This window comes from Zerene cesonia, chromosome 7 (genome assembly GCF_012273895.1).
Source record: "Zerene cesonia ecotype Mississippi chromosome 7, Zerene_cesonia_1.1, whole genome shotgun sequence".
Lineage (NCBI taxonomy): Eukaryota > Metazoa > Arthropoda > Insecta > Lepidoptera > Pieridae > Zerene > Zerene cesonia.
The window spans coordinates 130,562-152,500 of NC_052108.1; the positions used below are offsets into that span (position 1 = coordinate 130,562).

General features: G+C 34.4%; 2 protein-coding genes across 2 annotated transcripts in view; both read right to left on the reverse strand.

Moving 5' to 3' along the window:
- Positions 1–3,188: 3,188 nt before the first annotated feature.
- Positions 3,189–19,054, reverse strand: LOC119840727 (alanine aminotransferase 1-like). The gene is made up of 12 exons (XM_038367446.1): positions 18,856–19,054; positions 18,282–18,522; positions 13,124–13,213; positions 12,444–12,538; positions 9,780–9,970; positions 8,029–8,231; positions 7,111–7,239; positions 6,381–6,446; positions 5,524–5,664; positions 4,920–5,063; positions 4,241–4,355; positions 3,189–3,547 (listed from the first exon to the last, which is right to left on the reverse strand). Exons 2-12 carry the CDS (start codon positions 18,519–18,521, stop codon positions 3,399–3,401), a joined length of 1,563 nt encoding a protein of 520 aa, XP_038223374.1. The 5' UTR covers position 18,522; positions 18,856–19,054; the 3' UTR covers positions 3,189–3,398.
- A 2,674-nt stretch (positions 19,055–21,728) lies between these two features.
- Positions 21,729–21,939, reverse strand: part of LOC119828178 (low-density lipoprotein receptor-related protein 2) — a 137,195-nt gene continuing 136,984 nt past the window's right edge. The window contains exon 20 of the mRNA XM_038350277.1: positions 21,729–21,901. Within this exon, the coding sequence (XP_038206205.1) occupies positions 21,729–21,901 (173 nt within the window). The remainder of the gene's footprint in view (positions 21,902–21,939) is intronic.

A 21,939-nucleotide genomic window follows, 5' to 3' on the forward strand; every position in this document is an offset into this window, starting at 1 on the left:
TGGGAGAAAAACGGGTGTGAGTTACATACATACAAACATACAAGTGAAGCTAATAAAAGCGTGTTAAAAAGAATCATTGAAATCAATTTACCCAGTCAATAGCTCTGAGGTATCAAACCCAAAATACAACCAATAAATAACATCCTCCTTTTTTAAGTCGGTTTCAAATCTCGCCATTATTTTTCTTTAATGACCCTTTCTACCTATAAATAGGTTAAATAATCACCTATTAAATTCTCAAGCATTTCTAAGTGCATACACAAATAACAATACAATAATATAAACAATGTAATTACTCGTGCAACCAGACACAATGTACGATAACCCTGTCTCTCTATCAGATATTATAAGATCCAAGTTTCCTTATAGCACGGTACTTTACCAGCTTGCGATTGAAGGGACTATACCGTATTACGGGGGCAAAGACCACGAGGGGTCATTTATGGTTAAGTCTATCTTACGAAACTCTCACTTACGAAATACATAAAGTTTTAAAAACCTGAAAACTTAAAAAATTAGTTAACATGCAGTTTGAGGTTTTGAGAGGAACCTTTTTTATTTTTGTGTGTTTGTAAAGTTTTCACGCTAAAACTGCTGAACCGATTTAAAGCAGGTGATTCTTTACTTGCTCTGTCATAAAAAAATCTATACACCATTAGCAAGCTACCATTAAGGTATATTTGTAGCACGAGCGAAGCCAGGGCAAACAGCTGGTTTAGTATAAAACCTAATGCAGATAATGTAAATATCGACACAGGCCTTCTCAAGTTACAAGTTTGTCAAACGTTTTGTTTTATTTATAATACGAGCAAATAATATATATTGTATTATAAGTAAGTCACATATGAAGGTATAACCAAAAGGAATTGCCTATATTTATTTATTATTATTATATGGAATTCTCATTGCGACAGATTTACAACAAATTCACCCGCGACTTCCTTTATACTTTATTACAACAGCTAACAGTAGATACTTCATAGATACTAATTTCCATTCCTTATTATATGATGTGGTAGTCGAGCACGCTTCAGCATGAATTGGGCCAGCTCGCACCACACCCCCACAGAAGACCGGTGTGAAATAGAATGCTGCTGCCCACCCACCGCACAAAATAGGTGGGGGAGGCCCATATACTTTTCTTGCCCATTCCCAGTCCTTTCCCTTATTCCAGACTTCAGTCCTTTCTTAATCCCCTTTCCAGTTTGAAGTCGGTTATCCATTTGTAGAGGCGTAAGGTCTGCAATCGACTTTACGCCTCTCCAAATGTTTATGGGCAGTGGTAGAGCTTACCATCAGACGACCCACCAGTTTCATTGCCGTCGATATCATAAAAAATGAGTTCAAGACAAAAAGATACAATGTTTTATCCAAGTTCTAAATATATGTATTTAGACATACATAATATACAAATGATAGGTACAATAGATATACTTCATGCCAAAATATCGTTGCATTTAACAAAAAGATAAAATGAAGTAATTTTTTCAAATCACTATTTGCCTTTGCTTATCACAATTCTTGAAAGTTATAAAAATGCATCGTCAATCGATAAGAAAAGCAACTTGTAAACACATAGCACGCGCTCGGTGACTATGCCGTGATGCTATTGATTTGCCCAAGAAAAACAATTTGGTGCCAAGACTATTTAAAAAAATGAATAAAACAAAAACGAAGATCAAGCTTAAATGAGAGAATCAACTAAATTGTATATAATAATCGTGATCATAATTGGGAAAAGATAAAAAGATTAACTCATGAAATTATTTTATTTAATTACAGTTTGAACTAAATCTCCACGTTTAAAGTGGATAAAAATCAAGTCTAAAGGAGTCGATCACCTGTCGGTCACATACCAACATACATACAAACATACAGGTGGAGATAATAAAAGCGTGATAAAGAATTAACTTACTTTATCACCTTTCACTGTCACATTGTGTGGCGTAGTTATTGGATAATAATTTGGCACTTGCGGGTAGAAGACATTGTAGGTGAAATTCCTTCGGTTAAAAAGCTGGCAACCCTCTTACTGGTGGTATATCATAGATAAATGAAGAGATTTCATCCATCTGTTTTAGCATAGTATCGCACGATGGATGTGCTACCGGACAGGAAAATACAAAATAAAATAAAAAAATGAATACATATGTTTATTAACAATATAACAATCTCAATGGTACAGCGGGAATGTCGCACTTCAATCGTCACTATTTTCAACTCTATTTCAATAAGTATAAAACACACTTTCAAATGCAATATATTTTATTTAATTTCTGTAATATCGGTTAAGTTTTTATAACATTTAATACTTGTTTTTCACTTTTTAGGAACTGTTTTTAAAATCAATAAAAATGCATATTATATTAGATTCATAGAAATGGCACGACCGGACTAGTCTCAAATTCATAATAAATATTGTTCCTGTGAAATATTTACCACTAAAATGATTTATTTTTCAAATGTTATATTTGAAAAATTAATCAGTTGCCGTCAATATTATACGAAAAGTGTTTAAGTAAATGTTTGTATAAATTATAAATAGGCAATATCAATAAAAAACATATTTGAAAAGCACACAACCTTCAGAAGGTTAGAAGTATTTTTGACGATACAAAAATTCACAAATTTTAACAAAAACAATAATATTATAACAAAACTATAAAATACGATATTGTATTGAAACAACCTCAACATCCCTTGTCACATTCGTTTTACGATATTTCTTTCGAATACATTATAATGAGCAAAATTATATATCATTTATCTTTTAAAATTTAGCCGTTCCTACTAAAATAACATAAAACTCACAGCAATCGGTGTGCGTTGTCAAGCACGTGTCTAGTCTTCATAATTTCGACTGAGACCTAAGATATAAGCTAGGTCTTAACATAGTATCACTATACCTGTTGGTAAACTTTGTAAAATAATAATAATAATTAAAATTAAACGCTGGACAGGGGAAAAATCGAATTTCTTACAAAACCCAAACAATTTAAGTTAGGTAACAAAAAATGTGTTATGAAATTTAATTATTAAATAAAATTACATGAAAAAAGACAACTTAGTAGGGCATATTTTTCATTAAATATTCATTCAAACATACACATATAGATATTATTGACTAATACCTAATTGTTGTATAATTTTACGCAAAAAAAAATGTATTAGAAACAGAGCCAATTTTCGACTTGTAGGACAGACATGAAATTTACACATGACCTTACAATATAACCATTATTATTGGCATTAAGCAGTTATACGCATTCTTTAATTCCCAACAAATAGAAGGCACGAAAACACCTCAAAAATTTCCTTCTCCCCTCCAACGTGCATATAACAAAGAAAAAATTAAAAAAATTAATCACATTTCCGCAGATTGATTACGCGATTGTTGTTTACGCGTGCTCCTTGGTGAAGTTCTCGTGGAATTTCCGGAAAATGTCCAACATTTCCTGCAGCAGGTCCGGCTGCGGCAGGATGGTCGTGCGGAAATGGTACGTGCCGGGCCTCTGGCCGAAACCCGAGCCTGGCACTATGCAGATACCTGAACGAATCATTCATTTATTTAGGACCAACATTTTATCAGTAATATGATAAAAACAAAAATTAATAATATAAAATATAAAACAAATATGAACTCAAATAATAATACATTGCAAGTGCGAAAACTTCTTAGAAAATTAATTAAAATTATACAATTTAGAAAATAAAATTCATATATTGTTAGAAATAAAACAGGGGCTGTGGTTAATTTTCGTTTGACGGTAATAAGATTGTGTTGTAATTCTACACAACTGTTTAATTGATGCAGTCAATTGATAGCAAATCGCAGCCGGGCACGAAGGCTTTTATCAAAGTGAGGGTAGTTGGGACGAACCTTGAATAATTCACTGTTTTTTGAGCTGAGCTGGTGGTTCGCCTGATGGTAAGCGATCACCACTGCCCGTGGACAGAGCAGAGATAGTACATCTACGAATGCGCTGCCCGCTTTCAAAGGGAAAGGGATAAGGAAAAGATTGACCACTGTAAAGAAGGAATGGACTGGGAAGGGTTAGGAAAAGGAAACGGGCCTCCCACTCTCCCACTCGCCGAACGAAACACAGAAGGGTACTATTTCACGCCAGTCTCCTATACGGGTGTGATACTTGTGCTGCGATCAGTGCCAATTCGTGCCGAAACGTGCCCGACACAGTCAAAACATATAAATAAAGAAATAATATCTATAAGGACATCTAACCGGTTTGCTCGAGCAGGCGGAACGCGTAGTACACGTCGGGCGCCTTGCCTTCCTTCTTGGCCGCCTCGATGGCTTTGGGCGGCAGCGCTATCTGCGGGAACGCGTACATGGCGCCCTGCCGGCCCGCGCGGGACGTGTCAGTCGTGGGGAATTATCAATGTATTGCCAATTTCTAACATGCTTTAATGATACGAATCAACGTCTCACTTGCTCTTCTGAAGACGCGTAAGGATATAATTTAATCCGATTCCAATCAGGATAAACTTAAACATTCATTTGTTTAATTAAATTTCTAATATTTAGAAGCACGATTGAATCGTCATAACATAAGATAAGAGATATTACTAAGACAACAGATAATAAGATAAAAATTTTTTATGTTTTATTTTCCCATGTATATGTGCGTGTGAGTGCATCTGCGCGTGCTTGTGTGAATGGGTTCATGTGATACGTGATGTGTATGTACATTTGCGTGCGTGTATGTGAGCGTGTACGTGTATACGCGTGGGACGTGTTTGTTCACGCAAGTGTGTCTACGTGTGAGTGCGTGTGTACGTGTATGACGTGTACGTGTGTGTCCGTGTGTCTGTGTGTGCGTGTGTACGTGTGTACGTGTGTGGTGTGCACGTGTGCGGTGTGTACGTGCATGCGCGTGTGTACGTGTGTGGTGTGTACGCACCTGCACGACGTTGCAGCTGAAGCCCTCCATGGCGTTGAATGTGTCTGCGATCATCTTGGCGCGGCGGTCGAGCGAGCGCAGCACTTCCGTCTTCTCCTTGATCCACAGCTCGTACGACGGCTCGCCGGCCGCGGGCGGCTTCGCCTGCACATCGTGTATTGCATATATTAGAATTATGTCCGACTGCCATCAGTGGGAATATTAGAGAATGTTGACGACATTTTTTTGTTCATGTTACAGCGGGTAAGTTAGCTGGTAGTTCGCCTGATGATAAGCGATCAACACCGCCCATAACCGAGCAGAGCGAATGCGTTTAAAGGAGAAAGAATTGGTTATTGGAAAAAAAGAAATGGAATGAACTACGAAAATTTCAGGAAAGGAAGCGATCCTCCGGCTCCTCCACTCGCCGTACGAAACATTTATTCATACTTATGTAAAGATGGCGAAATTTAACATACCCGTAATTATATATAGTCATAAAAAATAATAAAAAAATTATATAATAGCTGCCAAACGAGTTGACAGCCTGACTTTTTGACAGTTTTTAGTTAACAATATTTCAATGTACACGGTTTTTTTTTTAATAAAAAAACCTTCAACTCACAACAGTATCCACGGCCGCCTGCCCCAGCGAGCTGGGGCACAGCATGGCGGAGATGGCCTTGTACAGGTTGGCCTGCACCTGCGGCTCCAGGTTCACCAGCTCCATCCAGCCCCCGCGCAGCCCGCACTCGCCCATGTAACCCTGCGTGTACACAAATATATTGTATATATCATTATTTGCCAACGGGTAGGCAAAGATATCACATTAGCGAGTAGATAACACATTAGAACTGTATGACTAATTTCTAATTTATGTATAAAATTCTCGTGTAAAAATGTTTGTTACTATATTCATCCGAAATGACTGGACTTATTCACAAGAAATTTCCCTTTGCCTATAGGGTGGATCTGAGAATCGGCCAACAACTTATCATACCCCTAAATGATAAGGGTTGGGCAGAACAGCGTTTGTCTGTTCAACTAATCCTACTTCCCACTAATAATAGTATAAATGCGAAGTTTGTAAGAATGTGTGTGTGTGTGTGTGTGTGTGTGTGTGTTTGTTGCTCTTTCACCCAAAAACTACTGAACCGATTGCAATAAAATTTGGTACGTAGATAGCTGGACAACTGGAATAACATATAGGTTACTTACGCAGGTGAGACCGCGGGGCGCAGTTAGTCTTTTATAATTATGGTGACATGCGTCGCTTACTACTCTTCTAAAATAGCACGTACAAGTAAATATTGACTACTTTCATAGTTTTCTTAAGTCGCGAGAATTTGTCGAGAACGAAATAAAATTGAACTCAATCAGTACAAAAACTAGTAGAAGTCTAATAAATAAATAAAATAAGCCTATTGGTAAATATGTAATATTTTATCGAAGGATATACAATAATAACAACTCATTACTCACCTTACTGATGGACATGAAGGAGGCCAGCTCCATTTTACTGAAGGGTTCACCCATCTCCGTCATCACCTGGAAGTATACACACATATATTAAAAATTTACGCACGTATGTATGTACTGTACAATAACACTATTCAATATAACTCTTAGTAATTGAATTTATTTAAGTGTTCCTAGGTCAAACATATTAAAGTAAACTTCAACGCCATCTATCGAGAGTTTGTTGCGACACGATATATGTTTTCCAACTACTGCTACTTCGCTATATATATATATATATATCTATATATATAAAATTCTCGTGTCACAGTTTTCGTTGCCATACTCCTCCGAAACGGCTTGACCGATTCCTCTGAAATTTGGTAAGCATATTGGGTAGGTCTGAGAATCGGCCAACATCTATTTTTTATCCCGATATTCCTACGGGATACGGACTTACGCGGGTGAAACCGCGGGGCGCAGCTAGTATATATATATATATATATATATATATATATATATATATATATATATATATATATATATATGTATACTTTTATTTTTATTTTTAATAATTAGAAGCATAATAAATAATTAAGATTCATATAATTTTTCATAACTTTTTTTTTATTTGTATCATTATATTTTGTTCTCTTTTTTTATACCTTCTTGGAGATTTTATTTCTATTTATTTTCTTTTTTAGTTATTTTAATTTTTACTTTTTTTGTTACAATATCGTCTCTAATAACGCACCTTCTTGAAGGAGAAGAACTTGCTGCCCTCCGCGTACACGTTGTCCTGGTACACCTCGTCCGCGAATATGAACAGATTGTGCTTGTTCGCGAAACGGATTATCGCTTCGATGTTTTCTCGCGTCAGCACCTGAGGGAAAGAGTTTTTGAAGTGAAACTTCTTTAGAATAGTTGTGATTTTAAACCTGATGCAAGGGAAAAAACGACAGGTAAGAGACACAAATACAACAATGTGTAGAATGAAGCCGGCAAAGAATGAGACAGAAATATAGATACTATTTTATATTTTATATATATTCATCTCATTCTTTTCTTGATTTACTGAAGTTTCACGTCTATCGTGTGTGAATCGCACACACAATCTTTTTTTTTTTTTATAATAAAGCACATTTTTCTTTCTTAGACTCAAACTGAATCATTTGGATTCACCTAGACTTGTTTTGGAAGCGCAGTTGATTGTTATAATACAATGAACTACTATTACTTATCTAAACTAATGTTATAAAGTTGAACAGTATGTTTGTTTATTTGAACGCGCTAATCTCAGGAACTGGTTGTCCGATTTGAAAAATTTCATTGTTAAATAGCTCATTCATTGAAGAAGGCTATAGTCTGTATTTGTACCACGGGCGAAGCCGGAGCGGACCACTAGAGGTTTCCTATAGTTACTTTATACAGATATAACATTGAATATAAGAATTTCATTCCAATAGAAATGACTAATTTTTTGAGACTACAAAGAAACTCAATCTAATTACTTATTAAACCATTGGCAATCTTATCGCTATAAAGCAATTTCTTCCAGAATATTAAACGGTATTAAAAAAATCTATACTGTTAAACGAATTTTGCTATCACTGCGGCAAAAGATCACGTTTACTGGTAACATTATTATATATAATCCCCGGTACACGCGCACCTGTCCCGTAGGGTTGCCAGGGTTGATGACCACGATGGCCCGCACGTTGCAACTCTTGAGGGCCTCCTCTCTGGCGCGCTCCAATTCCTTAGGGTCCAGCCCCCACTGGGCCGACTCGTCCAAGTAGTACCCCACTTGGGACAAACCGTACTCCGCCAGTGACGCTGAGTATAATGGGTACTGGGGTATGGGGATCATTACGCCTGGAATGGGAGAAAATTCGTTTATGTGGTTTATGTGGAAAGTGTAACAATAGTACATATAATATGCTCTAATTATGTTGAATTGCTTTAAGAATACCAAGAAAGTTTAATGACAAGTTTAATAGACGGGGCAGGATTCCAGAAATAAGAAATAATTAAAGATATTGTTCATATACGATAAAAAATGTGACAATACCACGTTAATAGTCCCTAATAGGGCAATACTTTATATTTTTGTTTATTTATTGTGAATATAAAAAATAATTGCGCAATCTACTGAAATGCGCGGATGAACAATGAACTGAACACACGTTATTTATTCATTCATTGTGAATAAATATTTTTATCCGTGACTTTTATTGTTATATTTATTCCTTTGACGTGCATATTCACATATTATCTATCATTTTATGTAGCAGATATACTGAACGAAACTGGCTATTTTTGATAAAAGATTACAGAACATAACATACACAGATAAAACGAATACAACAATAATAAACGGACAGAGAATAACAAATACAATTTCCACGATAACCTACACGACCAAACTAGCATATATTTCATCACATTCATAAGGTCAGCTCATTTATTTCCCATTCAGCGCGATAGTATGGGAGCCACTACGTTAGAGCTCGTTATACGTGTTATATAACTGACGACGATGTTCCGACATCGGTTGTTGTCATTGTATTTTAATTTAAAATATGATAATGAGTGTGATAAATGATTTTTTATTTCAAAATCTAAAACTGTCAAATGCAGTTCCATCAAGAGGCAACAGAACAATGTATCACTATTATTATATAACTTATACAAAACATTGATACACAATTATTTACGATTTCAGTGGAAGTAGCAACAGAAAAAATATGTATTCTATTCTATCTTTTGATTTTTCTTAAACTTTAACCAGAAGATATCACACATTTACAATTTTAAATAATTATGCAATCTATAGTATAAAAGAAATATGTAAATCAAAGACTTCATTAAATTGAAAATTTCGTTTGTAATAGCATGGTTGCATAATTTAATTTACTGATATTGAAAATATTGTGATCTTTTAAGTACAATTATATACCGACGTGATATATCTTATCACCGGTCAACGATCCTAATGCAATAAAGTTAGATTATGTTTTATAAAATTGTTACATATATGACTATATACTTCAAATAATAACACTATACTTGTGACGAGTCGAGCACGCTTCGGCACGAATTAGGCTTCCACGGGGGAAGTAACACACCTCCACAGAAGACCGGCGTGAAATAGCATACTGCTGTGTTTCGTTCGGTGAGTGGGGGAGCCGGAGGCCCATATCCTTTACCTTACCCATCCCTGCCCAGCCCTTTCCTTTATTCCTCTCGTCAATCCATTATTTATCCCTTTACAATTAATAGCCGGCAATCCATTTGTGGAGGCGTCTGCCGGCGTCTACCTCTCCAAATGTCCAAGAGCGGTGGTAGGGCTAACCACCAGGCGACCCGCCAGCTCCATTGCCAAGTCTGTCCGTCTGTCTGTCCGCGTGCAGATGCGCTCACCGGACGGCTTCCCGCCGATGGTGTTGACGAGCAGCTGCAGGCAGTTCTTGATGCCGTTGGAGGCGCCGCCCACGAGGCACACGTTGTTCCAGTCGCTGGGGTGGCCGTCGCGCCGCGCGATGTACTCGGCCACGTGCCGCCGGATCGACTCGATGCCGTGCGACGCCGTGTACGCGCCCACGGATTTGCCGCTGGAATCCGTTTATATTCATAACTATACTAATATTATGAAAGCTGAAGAGTTTTCTTATCTGACCGCAATCAATAAGAAAAATATCTGAACGCAAACAAAAAGAAAATAATCTCAATAAGTACTGGTCCGATTTGAAAAATTCTTTCAGTGTTAGATAGCCTATTTATTGAGGAAGGCTATAAGGCTATATATGTATCACGCGCGAAGCCGGGGCGGACCGCTAGTCATGAATACACTTCAAATCAACTAAATGGCGAATAACACGCTTTAATGACAGAAAAAAATAAATTAAAAAGCGCATTCGGAATCAACTGAATTATCTCACTTATTTTTATTCGATCCCGACAATCCCTATCAGGGTAATAGTAGCCGATAAATAAGTTTTATTTGGCAAAAAAACCAGGTCTGCACATGAAATTTTGATTTAACCTTAAGTAGGTTTTATTACATATTGTTGTAGATACATTTAACTGCTGATTATACTGTACCTAACATTTGTAAGACATACTCATGAAATTATAGTATTGTGATCGATCCGAAAGTGTACAAAGTTTGACTTAAATCCTTTTAAAGTGGTTCAAAATCGAGTCTTGTAGAGTCGGTCACATACAAACTTACAAGTAAAGCTAAGAAAGGCGTGTAAAAATGAAGATATTTACTAATTTAAAATATGGGACGGATTTTTATCAAGCGCAAAATTCCAAAGCGGCTCAGTCTTCCAGGCTGGGAAACAATTTGTATACATTCTTCCCAGCGAGTAGAAAAATAGTGAAGTCCCGTGTCCCCTACTGGGGTATGGGGCAGATGATATACATCTGTTTCACTGATCGATTTTCTTAATGGACACGTAGGTGATCAGCCTTCTGTGTCCTGCCAGACCGATACATTTTTTTTTTTATTGTCCCACCGGGAATCGAACCCAGGACCCCTCGGTTCTACGCTCACGCGTTTACCACTGTACCAAGGAGGCGTCAGCGAGTAGAACTACGGATGATTTATGAAGTGATATATACAATATATAAAACAACATAGCGATATACCGATGGTATCTTATTTTAGGGCTATAGACATACATACATACAAAAATATCACTAACTTCCTGATAAAGCATTTTTTGTCATATAATTTTCATACGTCCTTTGTCATTTTTACTGACTGTTAAGGTAAACAGAACATATCCAGAAATTATAGAGCTGACATTTATATTATAACTAGTTAAAAGGATTCCATTGATGGAACCGGTACAAGTGTATTTGAAAATACATTATAACCGATTTAAAACGCGATTAATTCATTATTATGTAAAAAAAAACTGCTTTAATCCTATCAGGTGACCTTGACCGCAGTATGACCTGACTAAATTTTAAAACGGATTGTAAAACTTGTTTAGTTTTATGATAATTGTTAACCTTGCAAATGTTTAACGACGCAATGGCTTTAATTCTCTTTATATTGTTTCCTTTTAACGATGAAATGAAATTGTTCTATAGTACATATTATATGAAAAAGTACATTAGTATTCAAAATTTTCTCACGAATCATGTTCCTTTAGCATGAAGCATATCACACCCTGAGTGAAATCATTTCTAAGAAAAAAAAAGAAAACATCTACCAACCCCACACAAAACCGATACGGCCCGTGATACGAAGTACCAAAGAAAATCATGTTTTAATTCTAAAATGCAGTGTTTCTAGAGAAACTAAGCAGAATCGGTAGCATCGCGTGACTTATATCTAGACCATAGGTGCAACTGCGACTACACTTACTCCAATGGGCGTATACAACGAAAACACATCCAGTGGCAACAAAAGCAAGTAAGAAAAAAAGCAAAAATACGCTGCGAATTTAGCACCTCCTTTGTTTGTTTGCATTTATTTCACGCAGCACGCGAACGCGCTTCGCGTTAATGATATGGTTTTATGTATCTGGATATAGTAAGGGGTCTTGAGAGTGACATGGACTACTTTTTACGGCAGTTAAAAAATCTAAATCCCATGGGATATCCCTGTGAATACGCGAACGAAGGTGAAGGTGGAAGGCTAATATTATATACAAGCGGTCCGCCCTGGCTTCGCCCATGGTACACATATAGCTTATAGCCTCCCTAAATAAATAGGCTATCTAGCACTGAAAGAATTTTTCGAATTGGACCAATAGTTCCAGAGATTAGCGCGTTCAACCAAACAAACCACTATTCAGCTTTATAATATAAGTTTAGATATTATGGCGAAATATATGTACAGTATTGATTTGGCTCCAACGGAGCCTAGTAACCTTGATATATCGCAGTCGGCAAACACAAATACGCAAAGAAACTCGATCGGTGGAACAGATGTGACATGATCTTACTTATAACTCACTTATATAAGTCTCACGTCTTTCACGACATTGATTTTGATTTGGTTCCTATTAATCTTTACCATTATTTTAAGGCCTCAGCCCCAAATAAACACTAGGCTAGATAACATACCCACAAGCAGCCAGAATGTCGCGAGCTCTCTGCTTCACGTCCTCGGGATAGTCTACTTTGTCTATGATGCAGGGATTCGCAATGCACGATAATACCTGAAAATTATAATTATTTAACTAGCGGTATTCAAAGTTATTTTAATTGGATGGAGAATTTCTTATATCCCTTTCATTGTTTTGGCCTATATCCTTTTCCTTACCCTTCCCAGTCCTTTCCTTTACTCCTCTCGTCAAACCTTTCTTAATCCCTTCCTATTTTAAGTCGGCAATCTATTTGTAGAGGCTTAAAGGCGTTGCAATTGACCTTAAATGTTCATGGGCGGTGGTAGCGCTTCCCATTAGGCGACCCACCAGCTCAATTGCCTAATATGACATAAAAAAGACATATGGTGGAAGATATTTCGACTATATAACCTCAAAAAGAATGGAAATCGAGAAAAGTGGCGTTAAGCCTGGGGGCTGACATGGTTCTAGGGTCTAATATACAATATCCGGTAAACCAAATCGCAAGTGATACACATTATAGTACACATTAACTTGTAAGTTGTATCTTCGCGCAAAATACGTACTAAAATAAATAAACAAAAGAAGTATATGAATATATAGAGCGTAAGTAAAACAATCGTGGAATACCTTAAATTAAATCATCTATTATTAATAGGGTAATAAATAGATACTCACTTGTCGGATAAATGTGATGGGCACTTGTCCCATGGCATGCGCGTCGCCGATGTTCGCCCGAATCACTCTCTTGAAGGGCTTCTTTGCGCCCTGTATAGTGAAAAAACTGAATTAATTGCACGTTTCCTCAGCATATATCATCCCACAATCTACATATTGTATGGTAACTTCACGGAAAAACACTGTGACACTAAATAGAAAATTTTACAATTTCAGTAGAGAACTTCCTGATCCCTCGCTAAAATGCAACTTTTTTCTAGTATAGCTTCACAAATCGTGCTGTTTTTTCTTTAACATACATTGTCTGTATTTTACACACATAATTCATATCTTATCGAAAATACTTAATACGATTATAATGCACATCTATCCAGTAACTTGAACACTTGCAGCAGAAAAGTTAAAACAATTTGGCTTATTTTACGGCTTAGGTGAATATTGTAATGTATTTGCTTGTTTGATTGCGCACATCTCAGAAACTATTAATCCGATTTGAAAAATGTTTTAATTAATGTAAAGTAACAGATTGTTTTAATAATAATTCTATAATACTTTTAAGTTTTAACACACTTTAAGTATGTATTAAATGTCGTAATTTCCTGTCATGAAACAGAAACCCGTGCTTAATTAGCGAACTTTACAAAATTTTAGTCTATGTTCTGTGTTGGTAATTCTTGTTAAATAAATGCATAAATAAATAAACATTCACGTCATGCCCTGAGTTCAACATTTTTAATCATTTTGTAGTGTGTATTCCGAACAGCTGTAGATAACGCATGACGGGTCAGTGATCAGATGACGCGCCCACGCCGGTTAGGCATATGATGTAAAGAGATATTTTGGTTTCATTAATTTTCAGATATTTGCCATATGTTGTAAATTTTAATATCATATTTGGGTATCTTCAACTCACATACTCGCATGCATTCAAAACTTCGTCTCTTTGGAGCAGTCATAACATAAACGATTTTGCTAGAAAAATAATAAATGATTAGTTATTAGAATGTAATTAAAACAAAGTAAATTCGTAGAAAATCGTTGCGTGGTGTCTCTATAGTGAAAAAAACGGATGGGAAGCAAATTTATTCTGAGAACATGTCATTCAATAACATCGGAAAACGCTAAACGTATTCAAAACGCGAATTCGAGCGATATACATAAATCATGAATCGACCTTGAACAAATTGTAAAACTAAAGACAGTCTCATTTAACTCTAAAATTAACTCAATTATTATTAGTGCGAGTATACTTTAGAATTCTAGCGTCGCAGTCTTGCAATATACTTGTAGCAATTGTAAAATTTACATAAGCGATGCCGCTATCTGTAGTAATAATCAACAGTCGATAACGAGGTATTGTTAGCATCATTGTAAACATCTTTATGAACTGATAATGCGACGTAATCTCATCTATTATAGAGCAATAAACAGAGTTGCTAGGAGGAGTAAGTTGAATGCATTTACATATGTAAAACGTTTTATTTTGAAACAGCGCTATAGAACGTATTTGGCAATCCATATTTCAATACGCAAGCAATTGAAGTTATGGTAGGTCATTATTACATATATTTCACAGCATTGTTTGTAACCTTGGTATGCGTAACTATGAGATTGTTACTCACTTATATATAAGTATCTTGTGGTTTAGACATGAATTTCCTGAAAGGTTACTTTGTTAATATCAATTTGTCAACTGTTAACTCCAACGTATTGCTATCCTACTAGCTTTTACCCGCGGCATGGCATGCGTTAAATTCGGAGTAGTTCAATGGATTCATCCTTCCTGTTGAGTCATTCTATCTATTAAAAAATACCCCTCAAAATCAGTTACGTAATATAAAGATCTAAGTATACAGGCACACATATGATGGATATCAATTTTGTTTCATGCTATGTAGTGATATTAAAATTTAACAAATGTTCCGAAAAATCTTGGAAATACGCTGCATGCAACTAACTGCATGAAAACGGCAGGAGTCCAAATGTATAATTACAGTCAGACAGTCACTTCAATTGTACTTCTAGAAAAAGAAAAGAATCCACTCGACTTTAATATACCTACCTATTATATTTAGTTACTGTCAAATACAGTGTAACATAGCATTAATGAGAATTAATCTGCTCTGATAACTGCCCCATGCTCAAAAGTGTTCTTCTCCAAAGGTATTCAAAGTATTCAGTTTATCAACATTAGAACAGAGTGACAGAGAAAAAGAATATATCTGAACTAATATAATTGGAAATATTTATATTTTTGCATATATGTTTGTAATGTTTTCACACAAAAACTAATGGATCAATTTCAAAACTTCTTTCACCATTAAAAAGCTGTTCACTGATTGAAAAAAAGGCAAAGTCGGGGCATAGCACATATTTCAGTTAAACTAAATTTTATACCTAACAGTACCAATTTTATATTTGCCAATAATATCCTTGAACTCTCAAATGCCACTCATTACAAACCTACAACTTTTTTGATATGAACTAAACAATCAACATGAATTTGTGTTTATTATAATTCTATCCTTCCTACTATAATTTTATAATTGTGAAAGTTTGTGTATATGTGTATGTTTGTTACTCTTTCACACAAAACCTACTGAACCGATTGCAATGAAATTTGGTACGTAGACAGCTGGACAACTGGAATGAAATATAGGCAACTTTTTATCCCGATATTCCTACGGGATTCGCACTTACGCGGGTAAAACCGCGAGGCGCAGCTAGTAATGAATAATTACAGGAAATTGTAATTCAGTATGACCTATACACACCACAAATGCAAAGCTATTCTAACCTAACCACAATTGATATGATCCAAGATAATCATTCAATTTAAATACAGAGGGACAAGATCTATTTGCTTTTATCATATATTGGATTACTATACCAAGCATATACCTAGGTGTGTAAACATATAGTTACAGATAATACATGAGTAAACTTTACTATATATAGAATGCTGAGTTGGGTTTTTAGAAAATATAAATATACGCTTTTGTTTACAAAACATACCTTGAGAATCATTTTACTTATGCTACACTTTTGTTTTAATATCACATGTCTACAACGGTTTAAACCTTTCATATCTCTATCTTATACTAGAAGTCTGCCTCGGCTTTGCCTTACACACAATACATAGTGAAAGAATATTTGAAATTGGATCAGTACTTCCTGAGATCACCTTCAAACAAACTCTTCAGCTTTATAATATTGTATCTCTCTAAATTAAACTTAATTTGAGAATAACAATATTCTAATTATATTTCATTACATGATACTTTGGTATCACCAGATGGATGTAAGCTTATTATATGGAGATAGAAAGATTTAAATGTATAAGATACAGCTCAAAAAATGTGAACAGCCTATATAATTTATGTCACTATATTATGAATGTGATAATTCGCCTAACATTTCTAATTTAACAATTAGTAGCATTCAGCTAATCAACTTGAAGTCGTAATTACCACATAATACCTACTATCAGCTCACTTTTCCATGAAATTGACCTTGGTTGATATTAACCTGCCTCATAAATATAACATGTGATGTATGATTTGGTGTTCAAACATCCTATTACGGCTTATATAATCCATAGATGTGGTTTGTTGATGACATGATTGAGCGATTACATGATGCTAAGTACATGTAAAAATAAATCCATTCCCTTTTTATGCTTAAGCAATGAACAGATTTGGTTTATAATCATAATGCATAGCTGTCCAAAGAAAATTAAGAATCTACAATTCTATTCCAAAACAGTTGCAGATACTGCAATAGAAAAATAATAAAAATACCCATAATATATTATTGGAAATAATGAAGATATAGTATAAATATCTATTAAACCATTTAAAGGTGTGTATAATGTGTACTTTGAAAACATGTCATACTTAAATGAAATTATAAAGTTTCATTTTGCGATAAACATTTTTAGTAGCAAATAGCTATTAAATTATTGATATATATATTGCCAAAAAACAGTTAAAAATCTTTAAAATTTTTCATATAAATAAATTAGATGGAGCATTACTTATATGTGTGAAACATTTAACAGATGCCAATGTTATTTCTAACAGTTTGTTTATTTTTAGATGTGAATCATAATGTGAAAACAGGTGTGTATTGCAAATCAAATTTCAACATATTTCAAAAACATAACTTGAGGACTATTATGAAGTTACCTACTTTTTGTAAATATGTCTTACTGTACATCTTAAATGAAATTAACAAACTTATGCCGGTACATGTAACACATACATAAATAGTATTCATTATTATACTTTTGATTATTGTTTTATAGTGTTGATTTAAGTTATCTCTTGATTAACTAATTAATAAATTCTGTCTACTAGTTTTTAAGATCAATGCTTATGATCCTAAGAAAAAAACATATAATTCTTGAGTGAGTTGAAGGATATAATCTTGACTTCTATGACAATCAATGTATCAATAAACACCCCATTATAATAAAGTATGTAAGCTTTATAGTATACATTATTTTATCTAAAGTCATTATCTTTTATGCTTTATTACTTTAGACAAAATACTATCCTCTTTTACTGTTCCACTCCATACACAATAAACTAATAAATGTTCAATACAATGACAGTCTAGAATAATGAGAGTTAGAATTGAATAAAACATATAAAAATTTACAGAATGATCAAACTTTAGAAAATTTTTTAACTTTCTATAGTTGATATAAAAACATATTTTTAATTTTATAAATTAAAGCATTATATAAATGTGTAGACAATATACAAAAAAGTTCAAAGAGTAAATTTTTCTAATTCCAAGTGCACTAATTACTAAAAGAATCAAATAATATTATAATGCAGAAGGTCATAGTTTTGAAAGTATGCAGACATGTGGACTAACAAGTGAAAGTAAATGGAATATATATTTATTCCCATTTTCTTTTAAAAATTCACCCAAACTCAGAATAGTTAATAGTGAATTATTTAATGGTAATATTCCATATGTTATCTATCACATCAATTCTATTATAATACAATAGTTTGCTTGTGTTTCTGGTCTCACAACAAACAATTATTTTGTATTTAGCTGTGTGTACAACTATTCAAACAATTATACATATAGTTAAGTAAAGTATCCAGGGTAAAACTTTAGGATTTATAATATTATTACTCACCTTTTCTAATTCTTTCTCTATTTCAGCTGCACGGGTGACCAGGGGTCCACGTACGGCGTATTCCAATTTCACTACATTAGGATTGATATTTTCCATAGTTATTGCTTTGGAAGCCATGGTTCGATGGTTTGTGTATATATTTCGCGGCAATAAAATTGACAAATCAACCGGCTCCGACCGTAAGCCTTTGCCGGACAACACTCGACTGGAAACACGGCTTATCATCTTCATCGATGACATGCTGTAATCAATGACACTCCTCTAAACACGTCACTAACACAATTTTTACTACAACAGCTTGAAAACGGTCTTTAAAATAATAACAAAAATTAAAACACTTCGTTACATTTATTTTGTTTCTTGAATTTAAATTTGAATTAATAACACAATGATTTCTTTTAAGAGGTACCGGCAATAGCCTGTAGCCCTGCTAGGATAATCGATATTTCGTTCAAGAATAACTCATGTTGTGTTCACTTGAATGCACAATGCTTTTGATATCAATTAAGTAAATTGATAAGAGTTGTTCTATTTAATAATATAGATATGACTTTGACCTTATATAAAAGGTTACCTGATAGTTTTATGTAATCGTAGAAGGAACAGATACAAATAGTCCGGTTTACAAAACTTTATAATTGATGGTGATCCTTAATATTGCACACAAAACTATATCGTAGTATTAATTCGAGTTATACATAATAAAAAACTAATTAAACTTGTTACATAATAACTATATCTATTATCTAACGCAACTAAATAATTTTGTTGTTATTGACTAATGACTAAAATAATTTTTCAACTGACAAATGACGTATACATGGCAACTCTTTATTTAGTGACATTTGAATACTATTTTGATGAAAAATTCATGAATGAAACGCGCTTAATTAAAGGTACTTTTAATTTTTATATGTGATCATGATTGTAGGTACTGGGTAGTAGGTAGGAGGAAGTCAACATAGATTATATAATATACTGTAGTCGAATGTAGATACAAGCCATAAAACTACTGGATACCCTAGATAGGATCCAATTTATTCTTTAATATGTAATATAATCGGAAGCTAAGTACGTATTAACGTTTTACAGTAATTTTTTATGATAATTTAGAAAAAGCTATTTCTATGATTTAAAAACCATTATTTTATGATGAGGTTTCTAAAATTATAGAATCTCGGAAAAAATTATATTTATTAGGAAAATGATGTTTTTTAAAAAATCAGGGAAAGAAAATTTGAGACGTGTCAAACACGTATTTAATCAATTTATGTGCGCCTTGTAGTTTATTTAGCGCAAAGTCTAAAATAGTCAACTTGTTCTTGGACAAATTCCGGTGCGTAAATATATAGTACAATAGATACTTTTATCCATAGGAAGACGGGACACTTTAACACCCAACAGAAATCTCCATCATGCCAATCCAAAGGGAAGAGATGAAGGTCTACACGACAACCGATATTGATTATGAAACTTTTAGAAAAGGTTTACTTCAAACCTTATTGGTGTTCAATCGAGTTTTAAAAAAGAAGTTATTATCAATTCTATTCTTTTTAGTTTGTTACCTTGTAACTTTATGCTGGGCGGACCGATTTTTATTGATCATTTTTTATTTCATAATTTATGTTTATAAAGCATTTAAACGTAAACTTTTAGATTTAAAAGAAGGAAAATTGAATTGATTTTTTAATAGCAGTGAGGTGTTTACGTTAAATGTGACTCTAAATCAATAATTAATATTTACGAGTAAATGCGATAAATACGTTCATTGCAGTGGTTTATAGTTCTTAATGATAGACGATATAGACCAATTCCAACCAATCGAAACTTAAGTATATATTTTGAATGTTCAATTTAGGTGTTTTCAAGATATGCTTCTACTACTTAAATTCTATATAATTGATATACATAATTTAATTAAGAAATATCCACTACTTATTTAACATAGTTATCAGTAAACATATTTAACGAAGTAAAATTAATAACCATTTTCTAATAAAACACCGGAAATAAAATTCATTTCATTTAATTTAATTTTTACACAACTCGACTATAGTCAATGACAACTAAGTATAATCTATATAATAATAATCCCAATACAAAAATATTTCATCTCCTTAAATATTATATTGACAGATTTGTAACTTTTTACATTTATGTATAATAATATTTTACTTTTATTGTGTCCTGTGGTCGCTTCTAATGTAATAAAATTGTGATGCTTCATCATTATCTGCCTACAAGTAACGGTACATATTGATACACTATAAACAGCTGATAAAAATTTCGTTCATTTATAATGTACATCACAACACTGTATGCATATTTACAATTTATAGCCTTTCTAAAAAAATTGACATAAAGTTTAAAAATTACAACAACAGAAATATCTCACACTTTGTATGGCAACCCTCAGTGATCCCACAAAACTTTACAATCAATAGACAATTATAAAACACAACATTGCTATATTTTACATAGTCTTAAAACGAAATAAATAAATAATTTTCTAAATAGTTACGTCTTATTGTCAAACGAATCCGAGCCCGACTTGGGCCGTTATCAACCGAACTTTATGTACTAAAAACATTTACTTATAATATTATATACCTTTTCATTTATACATACGTTAGGAATTATTTAAGTCTATACTGATTTTGGAATGTTAGAACGTTACACACTAATAATAAAGTACAGCTAGCTTTATCACTCGTTGATATGATTTATTTCACATAGAAGGAATGACACGTAAGTACGGCCTCGTTGGACAGAAAGGAAACGCGGTAACAGAAGAGAAGAAAGAAAAAAAAACAGTTAATAAAATATATGGAAAGTTACAACAAAGGTATAAGTAAGTTTTTATACTTTGTATATTCAGTCGATTTAACCGTCGACTGCATTCATGGTCAATACTCACTAGGTCCACTATTCGCATCTCCGAAATAAGTGAAACAATACGATTTGCAAAATATGGTCAAACATTATAATACTAAGAAACGAGCTAACACCATTTACTTAAATTTATAATTCATAGTGGAGCTAGTACGCGCTATAGATTCATCAACAAAATAACTGTCATCAAATCAGCCATTTTATGGACTTCTTGAAAAAATTAAGAGCAGATCAGAAAAACAAATATTATTTTGTCAATGAATGAAGCAAAAAATCCAATTACACCGGCAAAAATCCACGTTGTAAAACGTCATCCACTGTTAATATGAATTCAGCCACAGAAAATGTGACGGTTGAGAAATTAAATACGTTTTTGCCGGTGAAATCGCGTCTATTTAAGATGTCTTAGTAAAAAACGGTGTGTGCGCGCTGGCGGCGAGGCCTCCATTTCCGTAGTTTCAGTATAAGCGCCCGGGCCGCGCCGGGGCCCCTGGAGCGCGAGGCCCCGGCGGGGCGCGGCGCGGGCGGGGGGCCCCGCGCGCGCGCCGCCCGCCGCTAGCAGTCGCGGTCCTCGCGCACCAGCTGCTGCGTGTCGACGCCCGTGTCGGCGGCCGGGTCCAGCGCGCGGGGCCTTTTACCGGGGCCCCCGCGGGTCTCAGTCGACGACGGCGAAATCACCGCGGACACAACCTTTTCCTTCAGTTCATCAGGTACCTCGTATATGCCCGCTGATAGAAAGGAAGTTATTAGTAGAAAAAAATTACAG